Below are 20,970 nucleotides of genomic sequence, written 5' to 3' on the forward strand. Positions count from 1 at the left end.
CCTTATCATCATCTCCTTTGTGTGCTGCAGTTAACAGGTGAACCTGTAAGCAAGACATCCCACGGCACTCACCCTTCACAGGCACAACCGCTACCAACATCAACAGGATGTTGACAGCTGTTCTCTTTTTCAAGTAAACTGGGTTTAAACATTTAGATAGAGGACAAACTCACAATTTACTTCCAAAAATGGCTACCTAATGATGCTGAGAGAAAACACACAGTTTTAGGACTAGCAGTTTGGAACACAGGTACATTTAAGAACCGTCACATTTTAAAATCTTCTGGTTGACATGACCATGTTTCTCAAACGCTAAATGAGGCTTACAGGAAGGCCACATGAAGTGTAAGGCTGTAGACTGAGATATTGTTTAATAAAAGCAGTTGGTGGTCAGAATTTTACCTCCATATTATTGTAGTTATGGCTATGTAATTACTTTCTTTCAGCACCAACTTGCAGCTTGCCTACTGAAAGCTGGATAATATTTACAGGATGATATTGAATCCAAAACTGAGGATTTTCTCTAGTTGCTGTACAAAAGGCAAGAATAAGTTCACCAGTTTTATGCCTGCATTCTGTTTCAGATATGCATGCTTCTCTGAATCTTTCACTAGTAAGAATGAAGTTACACTCTTTAAGGGCTTCCAAAGGATAAACAGCATAATGCCCTTGCATTATTTCATACATTACAACACAGCAGCCCCTTGGCCATTTTGAGAACAGTAGATTGCTACCTTTTTCCTTAATTTGGGGCAACAGTCAAAGGATACTTTCTGAAAGTCCATTGCAGAAAAGAATAAAAATTAATTGTAGCTTTAGGTTGAAAAGAAGCTTATATTTCTCTGTGTGAGAATGTGTGAACCTATTTTGCATAATATTACTAATATTATGCAAATAACAGTTACTAACAGTTAGAATTGTTAAAGATACCACTTCAAAGCGATCTCAGCTGAATTCTAGGAAAAAGGCTAAGCATATTTTAAGCTATTACTAGATACAGCAATTTAGCTGCTGCAGAACTTTGCAGTACAAATTTGGGTGCAAGGTCATTATGAGTTCAAAACCCTTCAGCCAAATCAAGTGCAATTCATGCTTTTGATGTTAAAGTAAGTTTTACTTTGCTCTACACAATGTGTAGTACAGTCCCAGGTAACCTGGTTCTGTAACCAATTTCTACATACCCCTTTCAATTAAACAACATTGCTCAACCTGCCATTTTTCCCTTTATTAGAAGGGACTTTAGCGGAAAGCTTTTTCTATAGTGATATCTAGATCTTACTTCAATTAGAAAAGAACACTCAATAGCCCTATTTTACTGCCATCTGCTTCTCTACTTTTCATAAAAATGTATGACTTTGAAAGCAAATGTATGTCTTATTCAGAAACATTCTTGTCAGACCTCAAGAATAGCAAGGGGAAATAGTAATATGAGGTCGAGGATATTTTATCTTGATACTTTACTACGTGTAATAGGCATGAAAGTTATAGAAGTCCCAGTTTTCAATAACAAAAGCATCAGATGGGGTTAGCTCTAATGTTGTTTCCAAACTGTGCATTTCCTAACTGCAAGGCTAAATGCGCCTAAAGTCTCCAGCTGCAGAACATAAGAAATGCTTACAACATACAAATGAGGTTCTTTAAAAGCGACTAGTATTTCATGACGAAGCTTATAAGTAATGGCATGATAAAAGCCATAGTGGATCACACCAAACATGCACTTGACTTAGTACCCTGTCTCCTACAGAGGCCAAAAGCAGGTATTCAGGCAAATCTATCAGAACAGGGCAAGCATGTACAACACTTCCAACAAATACTTACCCACTTTCAAAAAATTAGCAACTTAGGTAATGAAAAGAAGTTGCTTTGCCATAAATTGTCCCAGCATCTTCAACTTTTTACTTTTAGCACCCGACTGATAAATGTTTTAATTCAAAAGAAGCAACTGTTTTGTTAAAAGTATGGATAAACTCGCAAATGAAGTCGCCTTCAAGCATCACTGCACATTCTCATACACAAAGTTTAGTATTTCAGGACTCATGTTAAATATCAAATACTCCAGAAAAAAAGTGTCTGTTTCAGTAACATTTTAAATTAATCAGTATCTCTCTTTTGTAAGACAGTTAACATTTACTTTAAGCTACATCCATTTCTTTGCAAACTTTCACGTTGTCAACACTAGGAGTTTGCAGATGCAACCTTTAAAGCAACATATTAAAAAACACTTAACTCGCTACACCACTTCTACTTTGCTTTTATCAAGTGTCAGCTTTACAACAGCTACAACCTGACCACAACCCTCTGACTGTAGTCACTCTAACAAAAAAATTCAGCCACAAGTTAGTCCTGAGGCTCCTGGGAAAACATCAGTAAAGGCACCAATTACCTGCATCAGTTTTCTTGAGAGCTCATTAGTGAGAAATTCCTCTTCCTTTTCATAGTTTACTGCAAGCGTTTCTTTCTCTTTCTGCAGAGCTTGAATCTTCTTAAATAGAGTATTACTGATGAATTCCTCTTCCTGCTCTGCCCTTGCTTGCTGTGAAGTAAAAACATAGTTTTAAGAAAAAAGGGAGCAAGTTTCCACGTTAAAAGCAGCAATTATTCCATTCCCCTTTGAATGTCCCCCACGTCTTTTTTTTAACCTCGTTCGTCATCCTGGAGAATAGTAGGCTGGATCTAAGTCCTGTTACCATCCCCTTTTCTAACATTATAGCACCTTTCTTCCTTTTTGTTCCCCATCTTTCAACTTGGGAAACTACATCGGTGCTTTAAAATGGCCTCCCCAAGCCAAACACACAAACTCCCCAACCTTTTAAACTCTATAAAAGCATTACTGATTCACAGATACCTCCTTTTACCTACTTTATTCCTAAATACAAACACCTCTCTAAACGTTGTCCATTACGAGCTGAAGGACAGCTCTGAGACTGCTGCATTCAGCACCGTGCCTTCTTTCCAGATCCCTTAGACTGCAGCACTGCTTTCTAGGAGCCAAATAATGCATTTATTCTTTCACCCAGATATGCCTTGCTTCTGAGCCATGGGCGGCATGGCTCATCTCACGAGGATTTCTACCCAATCACCACCCCAGGAAACATACTTATATTACTTCTCAGAACTGTTACTTCACTACCTACAGCATCAACTTTGAAAAATGCCGTGTAGTAGCTTTACCCTGAGGATTTCCAAATTTCACAAGAGGAGAGCTACTCTGGAAATCTTCCCCATGAAGAGTCACTAGAGAAGACAATCTCAATTTCAGATCTCTAGCATCTAGGCATTGCTCCACAGAGAGCTCACGTCCTCACATTCCCAACAGTTCAGATGTTTGCATGTTTTTTAATGTACATATTAGAAAACTTGATACATAGAGCACAGAAGTTACATTTTGGAAGTCTGCTCTAAAAGGCCACACAGGGTATTTCATATGGGCAAGTGAAAGATCATACCCACAAACTGGTAGAGTCAACTCTTAACTCCACAGTCCAAACAGAGCCCAGAACGACAGAACGACAGAAATACAGAATTCCCAAGCCACCACCTTTACCAAATGAGACAATGTAGTGCTGTGGAGTGTTTTCATCCCCTGCAATAAAATCCACATCACTTGAACTGTAGATTTGTGATTTTTCCTGATTCTAATAAAATACCAGCTTATAGCTTACAACATGTAAAGATTCAGTAAGTTTTAGTTCAGTAAAATTTGACAGTAAAAAATTTAAGAATTGAAACAGAAGCACAACCGAAGTTTTACTGAAAGTTTAGCTTCCATAATCTTCTGCCCAAAATGCACCAAAATAACCTTATCTTTATACATATTGTACACTGGAAAATGCTCAAAAGATTTCATTGCGTTCAGTGATCTTTTAACTGGAATGATATATTCCCTAGTAGTCCAATAAACAATGAAATAACTTTTCTTGTAGGCATGGAATGTAAAGAACATAAATGTATTTAAATTTGGTGAAACAATAGGACACTTGTAAATTTTCCTCATGATATCACCAGTATCGTAAAATCTAAATCGATGGTTTGGAAACTTCTCAGTTGAGTCCTCCTTCCATCAAGTCCTTCTCTTCACATCTTTATCTCTGCCTTCTTGTGTCTTCTCCCATCTCTATCGCTTTCTTTTCTTGGCCCCTTCCTACTATCTGCCACCAGCCCCCTTCTCCCTGTCACCAGCAAAGCAAAGCAAACCCAACCTGGAAAAAAAAAAACAAAACCCAAAAAACAAACCTTAGGTCTTGCACAGCACCTCCTCTCTAATGTTTGTGCATCTCAATGGCAGAGAACCGCTACTCCAGCACGTTCAACATTGGTATTATGACTTGTCACATCAAGACAATGTAGAGTTGTCCAAGAGCTCTGAAGAAATGCTAAATTGTCAGCTCACATCTCAGAGGCTTAAAACCTCAAGGAATCTAACTGATCTCAATAACATCATCTATCACATTCTAAATGCGGCTTTACTTGGAGCTAGTAACAATCTTACATCTTCAGAGACATTTTGGAACAGAGTAAACAAGTCTAATTGCAAGGGTTCATTGTCCTCAAATCGTTAAAATTCACGCATGCTCTTCCAAAATCAACTCCTCCGTTGCCTTCACTACACAGGATTTCTACTGGTGAATGCTTTTCAACAGTTCAGACAGTAAAGACAGTAACACAAACCAAGCTTACCTAAAATTAAATTAGAAAACACTTGGTTCTAAAAAAGAAAAGAATCAGGGTATTTCTGCTTTGATTTCTGTTCATCTCTAACTTCCACAGATTTGTTTTACTCAGGCTTTGCACCAAGCAAAAGCTCTAAAATCACACTATTACAGTACCAAGGCTGCACAACACTTCGTAGCCAGATCCTGGTGTTACATTAATGATGGGTGCTTAGGCCAATGTGAACACGGGCTGCCAAGATCCCGGCCCACTCCTAGCCAAACATCAATGCCCCTCCTTTGTGCTTGCACGGGTGCTCCTGCAGCCAGGCGGCAGGCCAGCACAGGCAGGAGACACCCAAAAAACTAATCCTTTCCCTTCCTCCTCCCATTTTTCTTTCCTGGATCTGTTTCCTAAACTGGCTTACCACACAGGCAGAGTGCTGGCATGCGGAAACTAAGAATGAACAGCCACAATTTAAACCTGTTTAAACTGCTCTGCAACAACCCCCTCCGTCTACACCGCACAGGACACCGGCCTGCATTCAACTGGCTCAAAGGGAAAAGCTGAGTATGATTACATCTGCTTCCATGATACAAAGAATATATTTCTCAACCAAACAAACAACAGGAACCCTATAAATCTAAGTATGAACTCTAAGTTCCAGATATCCACACATCATATTTAATACAATGAATGTCCACTTCAACTACCCAAGAGTCAACAATTTCAACACAAACTTTTTAGTCAAAAAAGATCATACAGTTATTAAGACTGGGTACAAAAGCACATTATGCATTAAAATATTTCTTCTAAGTCCACATAATTTCATTCTGAAACTTTTCTTTCATCTTGTTACTCATTACTTGGAGACAGTTAAATTATCTTAAGTAAAAAAAATATTTGTGTTTACCTTAATAATGCCTCAGAGCTTGAAATGTGTTACTCATTTAGCCCATAATCAATCTGATGTTGTAAAACAGTCGTTAAAAAAAATCAGGTTTTAATACTATTTCCTACAGAGAGTCTGTTACTGCAATATTTTTCTGAACACGTATATATTCTGTGTCCGTATGGATAATTTGCCTTTTTATTAAGTATCTGCATTTGAAAAGAGGCTCTGATGTGATAGGGGGAAAAAAAAAAAAAAAAAAAGAGAAACAGAGCATGTAAATCAGAGACAGCAGATCTACTATGAGGCTACAGAGTCCTTGGTTTTTCTCTATTATCCATATCACATTCAACACCCAAAAACAGTAACAGCAATTCACTCTGTTCTGTGTACCATATTACAAAATAAATTGCTAAGGCACCGAGTGATATAAAATGATAACACCTGATCAGTCAATCTCTGGAAACCTGAAACAAGTAATCTGCTTCCACCACAGATTTTCTACATAACCACAGTCACATCCCCCTGTCTCCTGTGTCTCAAAATTCCATGTATAGCTAACTCAGAGCATTTCATGGATGCATCCAGTACAGAAAATCTGTAATTATTATGGTCAAGACCATAAATGGCAAAGTCTATCATGCTACTGTGCAAGAAATCAAGAATGAAGGGGGGAGGGAAAGCACCTTGCGCACATAAAACTTATGTTTTCTAGGAAGAAAAATTCCACCACTTCTGTTGTAGTAGCACATGAAATTCTCATCACTAGTAGAGCTGATGCGTGAAGTGTTGTAAAAACCTGTCCTTGTGAGCTTACAATCTAGTGGACCAGTTTTAAAAGAATTAAGAAACATACTTCTCCTAAACTTTATATAGTAACTGAGTATCATATTAGGAAGTGAATCTCATTAAAAGTTATTTTTCCACATGCTGCATATACTAGCATAAACTGTGAAAAGTTTAGTGTTAATATCTTTTTCTGCTCTCAGTTCTTCTTGTAAATATACCTTTCGCAGACCAAGTTCACACTGCTAGATTTCCCTCTGCCCTCTTGCTTCTAGTACATGCAGCAGCTTCTGCTTACAGTGGGTTGAGGACCATACCTCAACCACACCTCTCTAGTGGCACTATTTTAAGCAGCAGCAAAATCCAGTATTTCCGATAAGGCATTGGCTTGAGCAGAGTCAAATTAAAAAAAAAATAAAATAAAAAACATTTAAAAGTCACAGCCCTCTACGCTCCCACCCTCCCCGCCCCTCGTGGTTAGTTCTTCTAAAAGCTTCACAAACCTTTCTGAGACTGCACAATAAGCAAGCAGGTTCGACAATCACAATACCTACTCCTTAGTCAATACCAGTACATTACCAAGTTCTTGCATTTTAGTTTCTGCTCTCACTTCAGACACAGTTTCAGTAACAAGTATTTCACAAACTGCTCCAGTCACCTACACTCAAACACCTGAAAGCCAAATGCCAAGCATGCCTGCCTTGCATGCTGACAAAGCATCACCTGTAGCATCCAGAAGAGAGGTGACACTAGACTTCAGGGGATCTTGTTGGAAACAGCCTACCACACACTGTTTTGATCTAATCCACTCTTGAAGGTCCCTCATCTTTAAGGCAACCATGGCCTCTTTACCATTCATCCATCTTTTCACGGTGTAATTTCTGTTGACAGGACCCTATGGACAATATAAGCCTGCAGATGGAGCTGAAGAGCAGTTTAATCTCTTTGCTGTACACCAGAAACTCAATCTTTGCTACTGAATATAGACTGAAAGGTTGGGGCAGCTTCAGGAAGAGATTATCTCAGTTGCTGCACATGTTACTCTGAACTAAAGCTGTCACTTCAGAAAGCAGCCTTTCCCAAAGTCCTACTAGAAAATATGACGAGGTAAAAAGGGCATGAAGTGCAGAAAGTCACAGTGGCATGATTTTAGCATATGCAGTTCTTGCACAAAATAAAATCTAAGTTTCCCAATTCTCCTGAAGTACACACTCCCCCTCTAACACTACTAACTCAAGTTACTGCTCTGGCCATACTTTCTGGCACCAATTTAAAATGGTACAGAAAACTACTGGTCTACAAACTCAATAAATATTCCATTGAGCTGATACTGTTCCCTTACAGCAGGAACTTTTACACTGCAGCTCTCCCAGGCTGGAGCTATTTTTTCCTACAAACCTTCCAGCTGCACCTGAAACAGCCACACTGAGTGCAATGTGTGTTTCAGACAAGGAGAAACACAAACCACCACAAATAACTTGCTAGGAAAAACCAATTCTCAAGAGCAGAAGTCAACAGTAACTCAGAGACTAAAGGCTCACACTACTGCCAACTATCGTGACTGCCCAGCAGCACACTTCTATCTGGAAGGGCTGAAGGACAAGGAAGTTCCACTGAAGTCCCAGTATGACGTGGGCACAGCTTTCCCACCAAGTAAAGATACTTTTTTCAGGTGAGTGGCCCATCTGCAAAGAGAGTGAATGCACCCGTGGTTAAAGTGGTGAGCTGGAATTCAAGCCTTGGGTTCAATTTGTAGTGTGATTTCCTGTTTAATCTACAGCAACCCCCAGGGTCACTTCCTCAGTCCTGACATGAAAGTACTTTTTTACTTTTTTTCTTTTTAATTTTTTTTTTTCATTTTCCCTTAAGACACATTTTCAGGAGTAACAGAGTTACACAAGTAACAAAACCATGCATTTTTATCTTTGGATATACAGTATCTCCTAGAAGCCCCATACTTTTGCAAACAACAAGCAGTAATACCTTGGCATGTTTCCTTCAGAACCTCAAGCTGTTGGGCTTTTTTTTTTTTTAAACATAAACTTGGTAGATAAGGAGGAAAGGTTTTTGTTTAAAACAAACAAACAAGCCCAAAACAAAAAAAAAAAACCTTACAGGCTTACCAGATGTTATTTCCAAAACACACTCAGAAGAAAAAAAATAAAAAACAGTATTGAATCTCAGCCTGATAACTTCAACTACTCTAAATATTAACTATCATTTAACCATTAAAGCCACATGTAGAACTGTCTCAAAACACAAGTCCTACACATTTCAGCTAATCAGTAGATGATTTCTGCTGTAAGACAAAAAAAAGATAACTGGTTTTTCTTACAATAATAAAGGAGTATCTGTATGATAAGCAATTATTTCATGTGTTAAAATAGAGTTCCTTTTAATCTCCATTTATAGTTGGAAATTCTCTCCCTTTCATCCCCCCAACACCCTCCTTTTTAAAAGGTCAATTAGGTTTTGGCTGGACATGTCAAAATGCTTCTGTCACACTCGTACTCTAACTCCAGTCACAGCAAGTTTTTCACTCAACGCTACCAAGTGATCCAGCACATTGCCATATGAATCTAATATGGCCACAGACTGACTACAGAAATAACCTGAGTCAAATGCCATAAGACATACATTTTTCTCCCAAGTCAGTTTTAACCATGATCAGATGTTTTCAGCTTGACATCATTCATGCAGCCTTACGAGACCTTCTCTCAAAAATTCAGCTACATTCAAGACATGGGTGCATACATCTTGTGGTTTGGAAAGCCACACAAGGAATAGCACTTTAAAAGAGCCCTCAGAATTGACCAGCTTTCTAAACACAAAAGTTCAGTAGTATTCGTACACGCTAAATAATCTCTTAGCATCGGCAGTGCAGTAAATTGTTTGATGGTATGCAATTCCATTCCACTTCAGAATTGTAAACACTTAAAATAGCTGCTCTCTCTGCATTTTGATGTTGACCTGCAAGAGTCTTGCACAACACGCAAGTGGTGAAAACGAAATAAGCAAGTTATGAGAACGCGCTCATTTCAAAACCATAAATATTTATAAAATTAATGCATTTGGTTCATTACAAACAAGGTATAAGCAGCTATATGAAATTCATAATTAACACAGTCAATTCCTGAATTAATTTAAAATAATTAAAAATTATTTAAATGTCTTTCTTCAAAACATGAAAAATTAGAGTATGCTCTCTTCAAGAGTTTTTATTATATCAAAACACTAGTTTTACATAGTTAGAAAAAGCTACTGTGACCAAGAAAATGTTGAGACCAGGTCTAAAAAAAACCCATAAATGTATTAACCCTCAAATAACTTCTACTTAGCAGTTTAACCAATGACCATACACTGTTATGCAAGTCTTAATGTAATTAAAGAGTATACGGTAATAAAGCACCACAAAGGAAAGGTAGCAAGGATGTAGAGGCAAACTTATATTTAAATATTTCCTATTTTGAGCGCTCAATGTTACAACCTTAACAACCTGACTATTCAGTAGACACATGCTTTATAGCGCTTATTTTTCAGTCGCTTAAACATCACCATGTAGAACAAGCTCCCAGACGGTTATCAGGGCTGGAGTTTCTGCTTCCAGTGCACAAGAGCTGTAACCTGAGCCAATAGAAGTTACAGGCCAAGGCAGGAATGACCTAGCAGGAAAATTAAATCTAGCTCACAGACCTTTCCAAATCGCTCTGTTTCATGAAGCTGTTTCTCCATTTCATCACTGCACACGCACACGAAGTGTATGTTTCCTGCACTTCTTGCGTTTTCAGTAGCAATGGATTTCCAATGCTTGCGTAAAATGAGTACAGCACATACAAGCAACAAGCCCAACTCACCTACGTCTTCAAGTTAACTGCATACAAACAAAATACTTCTTAAAAATACACTTATGTTGAATGTTCCTCAGAAGGACCACGATGACCGCATGTGCAAACATGGCCAGGAAGGCAGTAAGAATGGGGCCATATTACACAGCTCCCCTCTCAGCCCAGCAGAGACAAGTGACCGTTCCCAGCACAAAGGTCAGGCAACATCGCTCCAGCAGAAGGTACGTCTGCTTTTTGCTAGGGTCTTCCCCATTTTTGTGAGTTTGTACCTGACTAACTGTAGCTTTACTTTGACAAAGACAGCAAAAATGGAAAACAAAATCACATTGTCATATCAAACACTGAACCGAAGTTTGCAATACCTCCCTGCATTAATAGTTCACCAATGACTACTTGAAAGAGGGTGTTGCTTTACACTCAGGCTGCCAGTGACACTGCTAGTTTACTGGTGAATTTTTTGTACTGTAAATAGTTTGCTAGTTAATCAATAAGTGTACAACAAATAGAATACAGAAGCACATGGAACAGGTTTTGCTTTTGTTCAACCTCAGCATAAAAGTTGCTGAAAAACATAAAAAGGATGCACATATACACATAACTAGGTTTGTAGTTTTATGTTTAGTTTGCCTGAATTTTTGAATGTGCATGTTTCTGAACATAAAGATAGAAAAAAGAGATCAAATTGCTTATAGCTACTACTGTGGCATATACTGTTTTGTTTTAAATTTATTTTCCACACCCTGAATGATCATTAGAATTACCATCCTTTTAAAATGCTGTGGTTTTGTTTGAATTGCATCTAAAATACTCAAGTTTAACGTAATCTGGTTGTGTCGTGCTATTTAGAAACCAATAATCAACAACAGCTTAAATCTCAGCAACACCACCACTCAATACTAGAGCCTACAAGAAATGTAGTACTGCAGCAAATCAGTCCAAATTATTCTGTAATATCAGATGTCTAATGCATATACGCTTCTTAAACTAACATATTTTAAACACTTTTTTGCTTGTTTCATTAACTATAAAAGACACTTTGCTGGACTGACCAATTAGCAAACTCAATATTGCACACTTCCAAAGTTTCAGAGCAGGAAAAGCAAAGGATTCAGTAGAAGAATAGGCTATTAGGTGACTAATTTACTACACAGCTTCTGTTCCCAGTGGTACATTTGTTGGTGCTAACAGGCAGTGGGCTGTGTTCTAAAATAACAAACTTCTGCTAAAAACGCAACCACAGCAAAGTATTGTTAAAAGCAGCTTTGCTGTCACAATTGTTTCTCTATTCAAAGGCAAAAGAGCACAAACAAAAGCAGGGAGCAGAGATTTAATAGTCACCCCCTCAAATAATCATGAAAATCCTACTTCACTTTATGTAGCTCAGGTAAATCATTGCAAGTATGCAAATACAAAACACTTGTTTTTTCCTTCATCAGAATATATAATAAGAGTCAAAGTATAACTCTGTTACACCCAGCTTTTCCAGGTAGAAGGTCAGACCACTGCTGCATGGCATCCTGCACACGGTGCTACTGGCATGCCACAGGTATCAGCAACCCTCCCTGTTCCCTGGCAGAAGGCTCCAAGTTTCCTCACTTCTGCACTGGGTTCTGAGCTCAAATACCCTGTGTAATCATCATCCTTCTCTTCTAGATCCAAGTGGCCTTCAGCACTTGCAGATCCTCCTTTCAGGTGTGCATAACCTGTGGTATGTCTACATCGATCAACCTGCCTGCCTTTGAATTTATTAAAACTAGGTTGGACCACTATATCAAAATCCAGTTCTGAGGTTTCCAGACTATAGCACAAGATGCTCACCATGTAATTTCTCGGTTCACTTTCTTAAAAATCTTTTTGTTGTTGTTGGGTTTTGTTTGTTTGTTTTAAATGACTAGTTTAAATACACCTTAAATAATCATTAGGGATGGCAATGTTTTTCCCCACACTAGCAAGGTGCCCTGAGTCACACAACGTAACTATACCCTTTTAAGAGTGCTCCTTTGAAAATCTCTCCTAATTTCCTCTTACATACATTGGCTTTCTAGAGAAACACTTTCTCAGTGATCCACAAGTGCTGGAGACAAAGCTTATTATTGAATATAATCATACCTTGTTCCAAACCAACACATTCACAAAGTAGGCACAGCACTGCTGTCATGGATGGAGTCATGCGCTTCACTTGCAAGAAAAAAGCAACAATATGTTTATTGCTATAAAACAGCTATTTGACAAAGTTTGATAGTAAATGCAACAGTGGTTTAACAAGATTAGATGGCAAGGTACACTTGATTATTTACTGCACAGAGGACAGCGTCAGACAAAACTGCCAGGGAGACCCTCCTGTTGAGTCATGAGGTTCAGAAAGGACACCCTTGCCTTCTAAACTCCTCCTCACAGAGGAGTCTAGGTGCAGCTGGATCCAATCTTACTCCCAGACTTGATCAACAGTTTATGTCTAAAGGATTACATATGCACAATCAACCCTTTATATCATTTAGCTAAGACTTCAAAGTTTAGCATGCCATTAGTCACTTGCCAAGAATCTGCTGCAGCAAGGAATCTCTCAACCTCGAGGAGTAACCTTGACAGGCATCCCAACTCAAGGGGAGACCCTGGAGTGCAGCCCACTGCTGCGCAGGGGAGCTCAGAGGGCTCTGGGCTGTGCACTATTTATAGAGTAAGATGATTGACTTACAGTCATATTTGCATACCAGCAAGATGCCTAGGTCACTGTTCCAAGCAGCCCTTGGCTACCGTGTTGCCATCCATCCCCCAAAGTCCAGCGCAAGCTGGATGCAGCCATCATAACCTCCACTGTTGGTTATGGCTGAAGGTGTGGGTGTGAAGCACACCGCCACAACCGTCCACCCCACCGTTAAGACACGTTAGCTCTAACTCCATCATAGCAAACAAGTGTTTCTACTTATCCTTCCTAGGAGTCAGTGAGTGAAGTAATATTTTGTTTGTTCCTTCTCCATCATTTGGTCATCTTACAGTACATACCACAGTATTCTGAAGAACAATCTCTTTCCAGACTTTCAAGACAAGAGACAAGTCTATCAATTTAATGTCTGAAAATATGACGAGAAATATGAAAAAACACTTCATTTGCTCTGTACCTGCTGTCTCTGATCTCTACAGAGGTTTGCAGGATGTGGGGGGAATACAATCATCCTTGAATATTCACCCCATACAGAAATGGAGAAGTAGGTCTAATACAGAGAGATTTTTAGGAAATGCCTATTCATCTTTCCACCCACGGAGCAAGGACTTCCAGTTACACGTCTCAGTTTTCAGAGAAAAGGGAGGGTTTTGCAGATCTACATCTCAGGTGAAATTTACTCTCACAAAAGGACTCTGGAGGTGTCCCTCCTCATGATCCAACCAGGATTTCAAGGTCTGTGAGGACAGAGCTTTTGCCTAATGAATGAATTCCTGGCAACACCAGCCAGGACAAAATTTCTATTCTTCATTTTTAATAGATGTGAAAAACCCATACTGTTTAAAGCTCTTGGGAAAACTGTGATTAAAAAATGCTACATTTTGCAAAATTCATAGTAACTGCTTTTGCTGTTTATTTGAAAGTGAACGGAAACAAAGTGGAAATCCCACCACTACAAGAAAAACCAAAAATCTTCCAACATCCTCTCTTGAAAGTAGAAATTAAACTGTAAGGCATAACTTCATACCACAGCCCATTAATATTGTTGAGTTTTATCACGTCTGACTCGTTAAGAAACATCTATACTTTTATTCAGGACCGAAGTGTATCATCGCGGGAATTATTTATATATGTGGTAGGAGTTTTAATTATGACTAGCATCAACAACAATAGAGGAACTAAAAAGAGCTTAGCTTTACAGTAGTAAGCAGAAACATTTTTAGGCACTTTAAATAATTAAAACATCTGAAGAAGAAGTTCACAGATAGCTGAGACACTGCTAGGCTGTATCAATTTACAGCACAGCTGAAGAGATACTCATCTACCTCACTACGTCTAGCCCAAACTGAAAAACAGATTGTGTGTAATATTAATGCACAGAAGATGAATTTTCAAACAAAGTCCAATTCAGAGCTGAGATGGGAAGAAAAGGCCTTATCCTAAGAGTTTCTCCATCAATTAGAGTACCAGTCGATGAGCTGAGGGAATACCTTCTTGTCCAGGAACAAAACTGCTGCAACGGAAGAAATGAAGGGGTAGAGGACTCAGGAGCTGAAAGGACTGTCCCTATAAACAACAATTAGCCTACAATGTCTGTATTTTAACTGAAAAGTTGGAAAAATTACACACTCGAGCGTCAGGATTAAAAATTGCTTCAATGTTTCTGTACACAATTGGCTTTAGCTTTCATCAAGGAGTCCTTGCACCCCAGAGACAAATGTGAAACCTGCACATCTGTAATTTGTGCTTTGGAGTTTCCTACTTGGACACTTTCCTTTTTACTGTGGAATAGCTCACCTCAAATGTCTTGCCTTCATTTTTACTTCATTCTCTCATCCCATACATTGAAATGGGATGATAATGGTCCACCTAATTAAAACTAAGACACCTCTTCAGTCAGACAGAAAGACTTGACTGAAGAAGTGTTACTTGAGATGTTCCCTTCTGGATGTCCCTAGGCTGCTGCGCTGGAAGCAAGGCATCACAGGAATGTTTTCTGTTACAGATCCATGGAAATTTGCTTTATGTTGTATTTTTCGCCTCTCTTCTAGAATGTATCTTTGTCTCTTTTGCATTCATTCAGTTTAGATCCCAGATCCTGTGCATAATTCAATTAGTAGAATTTGTCCCTATTATTCTCCTGCTTCAGCTTTTTTTTTCCTTTACAAGAAAGGCAGAAAGGATTCACCTCTTGCTCTGTTTGCTAAATTCAGCAACTTCTTCCTACATCCCCCCCCGCCCTGCCCAAAAAAGAGCAGCAAAGCAACTGTTTTTCTCACTGCTTTTACCAGGCTATGCTAAAATACATCAGATGTCTACTGCTGACAATTTTCACTCCTTTGGCAGAGCACTGTCTTGTTTCTTCGTTCCAATCACATTTAAAGCTCTGTTTGTGAGAAACTAGCACGCCATCCTTCTGCAGCACCCCATAGATCCAGCTGCCTGACCAGACTCGGTCTGCAGTCACCGTGGAGTCACTGTTCCAAGCGCTTTCTGCTCTTCCAGCCCCCACCTGCAATCCCACCCAAGCACATGTTATGAGGTGCAGCATGAAAATAAACACTTTTGTTGAAGTCTCTAGCAGATGTGCAAGCTTGCTCAACACAGCTGAGTGCTACATGCCAGTATTATTTCCTCATTTACTACAAGGAGCTTTAGGACTGACAGTCTATTACATGAAGATACACCCCGTGTATAACAACACTTAAAACTACAGACTTTGAAAACAACAACTTCAATATTAAGCGAAGTCACTATCAGCAGTAGGAGGAAACAAGCAAGGAGGCCAAGTAAATGGAATTAACAAGTGTAAGAAAACTAGAGCATGCACCTACTCTGGGAAGAAAATAAGAAAATAATCAAAAAAAATCACTTTTCTTCAGCCTTTGAAATCAGCAATAAAATTTAAACTCCATTACAGTCGAAACCACAACTAAAATGAAGTACAGAACTTCCAGGATTTAAAAATTATTCTAAAGTCTTGTCTGTACTAGCTTGCCAATACTGGGATTAGCAAGAGCGCTAGAACCTCTAAAAACACCTATGTATTACTCTACCATCTAAATCAGCAGTTGTGAATGATGCAAAACTCTCAGTATTAGGAACACTCATTTAGGCAAGCACCCTGTATTTTACTAGTAAAAAAAAAATCCACTAAAAGGTTCTAGCAGATATACAGAAGTAGCATGCATTAGTATTTTTTTCTTCAGTCAAAGCAAACCTGTTAGGTGTACAATGCAGAAAAAAATAAAACAACTCTCTCCTTCAAAATGTTTTAGTCACTGGAGATACACTAAGAAAGAATGGCCGTTAGTCTCAGTAAATGTTCAAATCCAACGTTAAACAGCATTCCTAAAATAAAAGCTGATTATAAACCAGTTCTGACGCACGATTCAAGATAGAACCTCGATGAGAAAGTTCACTTAAGAGAAAAGCAAATTACTTTCCATGCAGAATAGCAAGCCCACAGAAACACCAAGAACTTTGCATTATTAAAAATTCCCAAATGTACTCTAAAAATTTCAGTTCTTATTTCACTTCCATCCCCAATGTAATTCAGAGCAATAGACCAGTATTCCTCCTGACTAAAGACATTCCATTATTAAACATGGGAACACCAATAAAGTAATGGATAAACAAGGTAGAGCTCCTGTGTAATAGTTAAAGGCAAGCAAAACATAGATGGTTATCAGTTTGGTATCAACCCAATGGCAACACTGGAAACAAATTAATTTACTGTATAAAGGACACAAACATAAAAAGGGTCATTCAGCATTGTTTTACAGAGAACAAGCTGTAGCAGATAAGCATAGATTCATCTTTCAGCCAAGGACTATTTGTAATAAAGATAACCGCAGGTGTAGGATGTCTATATGGCACCCAGATGACTTTTTGATTTAGTAATACATGCCATACATTATTTAAAAGTGGTTATAAAATAATCAAAATATACAGCAGGATTTCCAAAGTGGCTTACTGACCTCAAAAATACTCGTCAGTGGGAAACTTCATTAGAAATTTCACACCACCATGTACTAAGCATGATGTTGTTCCAAATATTCATGGTGCATTACTGTTCAGTAAGTCACTTCTGATGAACTCTGGAAGACTGAAATTAGCAAGACTGTGAAAAATAATAATAAACAACAGACACCTTCATGTTTTGTTTCATTTGAAGCAAATTGAGTTCTACTAAAGCTGTGCTTCTGAAAAAAGGACCAACCCTACAAACCCAAAGTTTCTCTCAGAAAATGGACATGAAGAGAAGGAACAAACAACAACTCCATATTAGCTTCACGCATGAAGCTGTAATACAGACTGCTACCCAAGGTCCAACAGAGACACAGCTCACTTTCACTTCTGGTGAAATTGATACGGGGTGGGGAGAAACTTAAGGGGTTGGTACCCCTGTAAAGAAAAAGAAAAAGAGAAGGGTTACAGACGAAAGCCTCAAAAAATCCCAGAAAAAGGGAAAATACCCTTCCTGAGACTATGGCTCCTCAATTACTAGCACCAAATCAAGTGCTGCTGGACAACCCAGCAGTACAAATGAGAACTGGAAGAGGCACAGGTTGTGCTCCTGCATTTCTGCCAAATTAGCCAGAGCACACAACAGTAAGCTCACGGAGGACAACCAATGATACTGGATGAAAAGAAAGAAAAAAAAAAAGAAAAAGAAAAAGAAAGCCTGCCAGTTCCTAATTAAGCTATCAAAAACATTTGTGCAAATTTGAAGGAGGAAAGTGTGTTTAGACTAGATCAGTGCATCATATAACCACAGCATTTTAGATCCAGCACACTAGCTTTCCAGCATCTCAGTCTGAGAGCCTAGTTCAGTTTGTTAAAGTAAACTACAAGATGGCTGTAACAGACTGTATCTTCATGAGGAGAAAGTAGTGGATTCAGAAGACTCATTAACCTAGCCAAAAGGCACAGCAGGAACCAACAGCTCAGCCTTGACAAAGCTGACAGGAAGAACCAGAGGCAGGACACCAGACCCTTTCCAAGCACAATCTGTGAGTCTTCAAATTAAAATGATACCCTTCCCAAAGACACATTTCAAGGTATGTTATGAGGCTCAATGCATGAACAACTCAGAAGAACATGAAGATATGACCCAAACCAAAGCAGATGATTTAGTAACCCTCTGAAGCCTCAAAATCCCCGAAAGTACAAGCACCTATGTTCAAGCGTTCTCATTTATTAACTATATGAATCAAGTTCTACACAGGACAGAAACATTTCCAGTTTTCCTCTGGGTTTTTTTTTGTGTGTGTGTTTTGTTTTTTAACCAGCATTCAAGAAGGCCTGCAACACAGGCAAACAGTAACATGCTGTTACCACTGCATCGACAACATTTTTCCCTGGGAACTCAATATGCTTGTGGCTGTGCAGAACTACCAAATGGAAGCAAACCATAATATACTTTCCTATGAGTAGTTCGCCATCTGTGTGGCAAGTAGCGTTGCTTTTATCACGTTAACCTAAAGGCCAAAACAGTTAACACTAAAAGTGCATTACTAAGCGTCTTTTTTCCTTTACAGACATTTTGTAGAAGCTCAATAGAAACTTCTTGAGAGTCTGAGGCAAATGTAAAATCCAAATACAAGACACTTGTTTCCTATGTGCTTGCTCTTCCTGAAAAATTTTAGATGGACTTTCATTGTGCATGAATTTGCAACAATCTTAGCCACAATGTTGCCTTTACTCAAAAAAGCAGGTAAACAAAGCATTTCTAAAATGTTATTTTTTAGTTCAACTTTTAGTTTAGTCCTGTCTACAAATCAGTTACAAATGACACAGCTGGATATGAAAGCCCCAAGCAGGTTTCTTACACCTACAGAAGACATCATAAAACAGTAAGTCAGCCTCTTTCACACAAGCAAGACCTAAAATAAAAGAGTAAATAAAAGACTTACAGATACCTCTTGTAAAATAATCTCTTTGCCCTCTTGATTTGCTTTTTACCTCTAGCTGCTAGTAATTGATTGCTTTCATTCATCCCCCTACCCTTAAGTGACCACCTTTCAAAGGTTCACATTTTGATTCAGTTAGCCTATCCTGCCTTTTCTTCTACTATTAATAGACATACTCTGTAGTGAAACAGGTGTCCTGCTTTGAAATTCTGGTGCAAACTCCAGGAATGAATAAAGCTGTTAAAAAGCAATTCTGCAGGGGATTTTTCAACAATACAGCACACCCAATCACTTCCCCAAACTATCTATCCAGGCTGACATTTTCTATGCAGACCCACGACAGCAGATTACATGCATATACACATACAAATCCCACCGCACACTTCCTTGAAAACAAAATGCTAAGATCATATTTATTTCCAACATCTAAATCTGGTTGTTTATTGAGCAAACTGTAATAAGTCTACAATACCACACAGGATTTTTCCAATCTGCAAGTCCCAGAAAGCCTGGTTTTTTTCAGGAGATGGCTGTTATCAGAAGCAACAAATTTCTTCAGGATTTGTGAGTAGGGGAGAGGAAATCAAAGCCGAGTAAGCCTTTTTTTTTTTCCCCTGTTGTTTCTCCCAACTAGTCGGAGGCTGTTCACATTGCTCTGCAGAAACACAGAGGAGACTGAGAAGCCAGGAGATGCAACTGCCCTCTGCTAGCGCTCAGGGAATAAAAAAAGTCAAGCTGAGAGCCAAGGTGCAGAGGCGCAGGTTTAGCTACAGAGACAAGGGTAGCAGAGGTCTTGCAGTAAAATACTGCCACTGGCAACCCACAGCAGCCCCGTGTCCCAAGGCCCTCTGCCAGCACGTGCTGTAGCAATCGCTACCAGACGGTGAGAACGCACGGCAGGCCCACAAAAACCAGCATCCGAGTGTTACGGATGCCATTGGCGTTTTGGATCAGTCCGTCTCATCCGAATTGAGGATCCTGGTGGGGATCCACACAGCACCAGAAATCAGGATTTCTAGGATAATTCCCTTCCCTACAAAGCAAACTACAATTCCCTTCCCTACAAAGCAAGGGAAAAAAAAAAAAAAAAAAAGAGAAACTGTTCTTTGTAAAAATCTATGTAATAAAGCATTAAAACTGCTACATCAAGCATTCTGGGGCAGGAACATTTTTAAATTAAGACTTCACAAAAACACTATCTTCATCTCAGTTGAAAAAATAAGTAACAGAATAAGGCTTATTATACTTTATTTTTCTAACACTACAGAAGATGCCTGACTATAATAGGCCAATTTACATGAGTTAAATTACTGAATCTAACATCCAAGAGTAAGCATGTACGTACCTGTAGCAATCAGGGACTAAAACGCTTTTTGTTATTAAAAGCACTCTGTTTGTATGAGGCCTGTCAGTTCAAAACAATAACAAAGAAAGCCAAAAAGCTTCAGTATCAGTTAAAGGTTACATGGCTTTCACTGAAATGGGATGACTTTGTTACATCAAACACTGAAAGGTAGAAAAAAGAAGTTAGAAATCCAAGTTCTACTGATTTCAAAAGAAACTTTCTGACCAAGACATACCTACACCCAGCTGAAGTATTTCAGCTTTTGTCACACACAACAATTCAGCCTTTTGAAAAGCAGTCACCCCACCACCACCACCCAGCTTTGAAGGTACTCTTATTTAACTAGAGAAGTTGTGCTGTCCCAGACTTAAGCCATTAAATATGACATCTCCTTGGTAGACCTTTTTCACCAAAAAATTAAGTAAGTTCACACAGGAAATCCACTTCTGGTCAAGCAGCATTATAACCAAAACTCACTACTTCACATCTAAAATACACAGAGCATCTCAGATCTTCAGGCATGTGATTTTTCCCAACCTTGGCACCACCTGTTCCGTTTCCTAAACAAGACCTTGCAGAAACATACCATATTATACAACTAAAGACTGCCAAATACTGATAAATGAACTCTCTGCAAATGGGTCAAGTGATCTTAGTTATTTCTTCTTAATACTTGATCTGAAAGTTTGCATCTTGTAATATAATGTTCTTGAACTGCTAGATAACACTTCAAATTTACCTAGCTTTCTCCCCGCTTTGCTCCCTCCCTCACAGTTTGTTACCAATAATAGCAGGTGAGATAAAGTTATCACGTATATTTACTGAATTTCACAGTCTTGCACACAAGCAACAGCACAGTTTCATTTGCATTTCAG

General features: G+C 38.8%; 1 protein-coding gene across 4 annotated transcripts in view; it reads right to left on the reverse strand.

Moving 5' to 3' along the window:
* CCDC6 (coiled-coil domain containing 6) overlaps positions 1-20,970 on the reverse strand; it is a 50,836-nt gene that overhangs the window by 26,559 nt on the left and 3,307 nt on the right. For all 4 annotated transcript variants that reach the window (XR_008577885.1, XR_008577884.1, XM_054832084.1 and 1 more), the window contains exon 2: positions 2,384-2,533. Coding sequence is in view for 2 of the 4 variants with exons in the window: in XM_054832084.1 (XP_054688059.1) it covers positions 2,384-2,533 (150 nt within the window). In the remaining 2 variants the exon portion in view is untranslated. The remainder of the gene's footprint in view (positions 1-2,383; positions 2,534-20,970) is intronic.

This window comes from Grus americana, chromosome 7 (genome assembly GCF_028858705.1).
Source record: "Grus americana isolate bGruAme1 chromosome 7, bGruAme1.mat, whole genome shotgun sequence".
NCBI lineage: Eukaryota > Metazoa > Chordata > Aves > Gruiformes > Gruidae > Grus > Grus americana.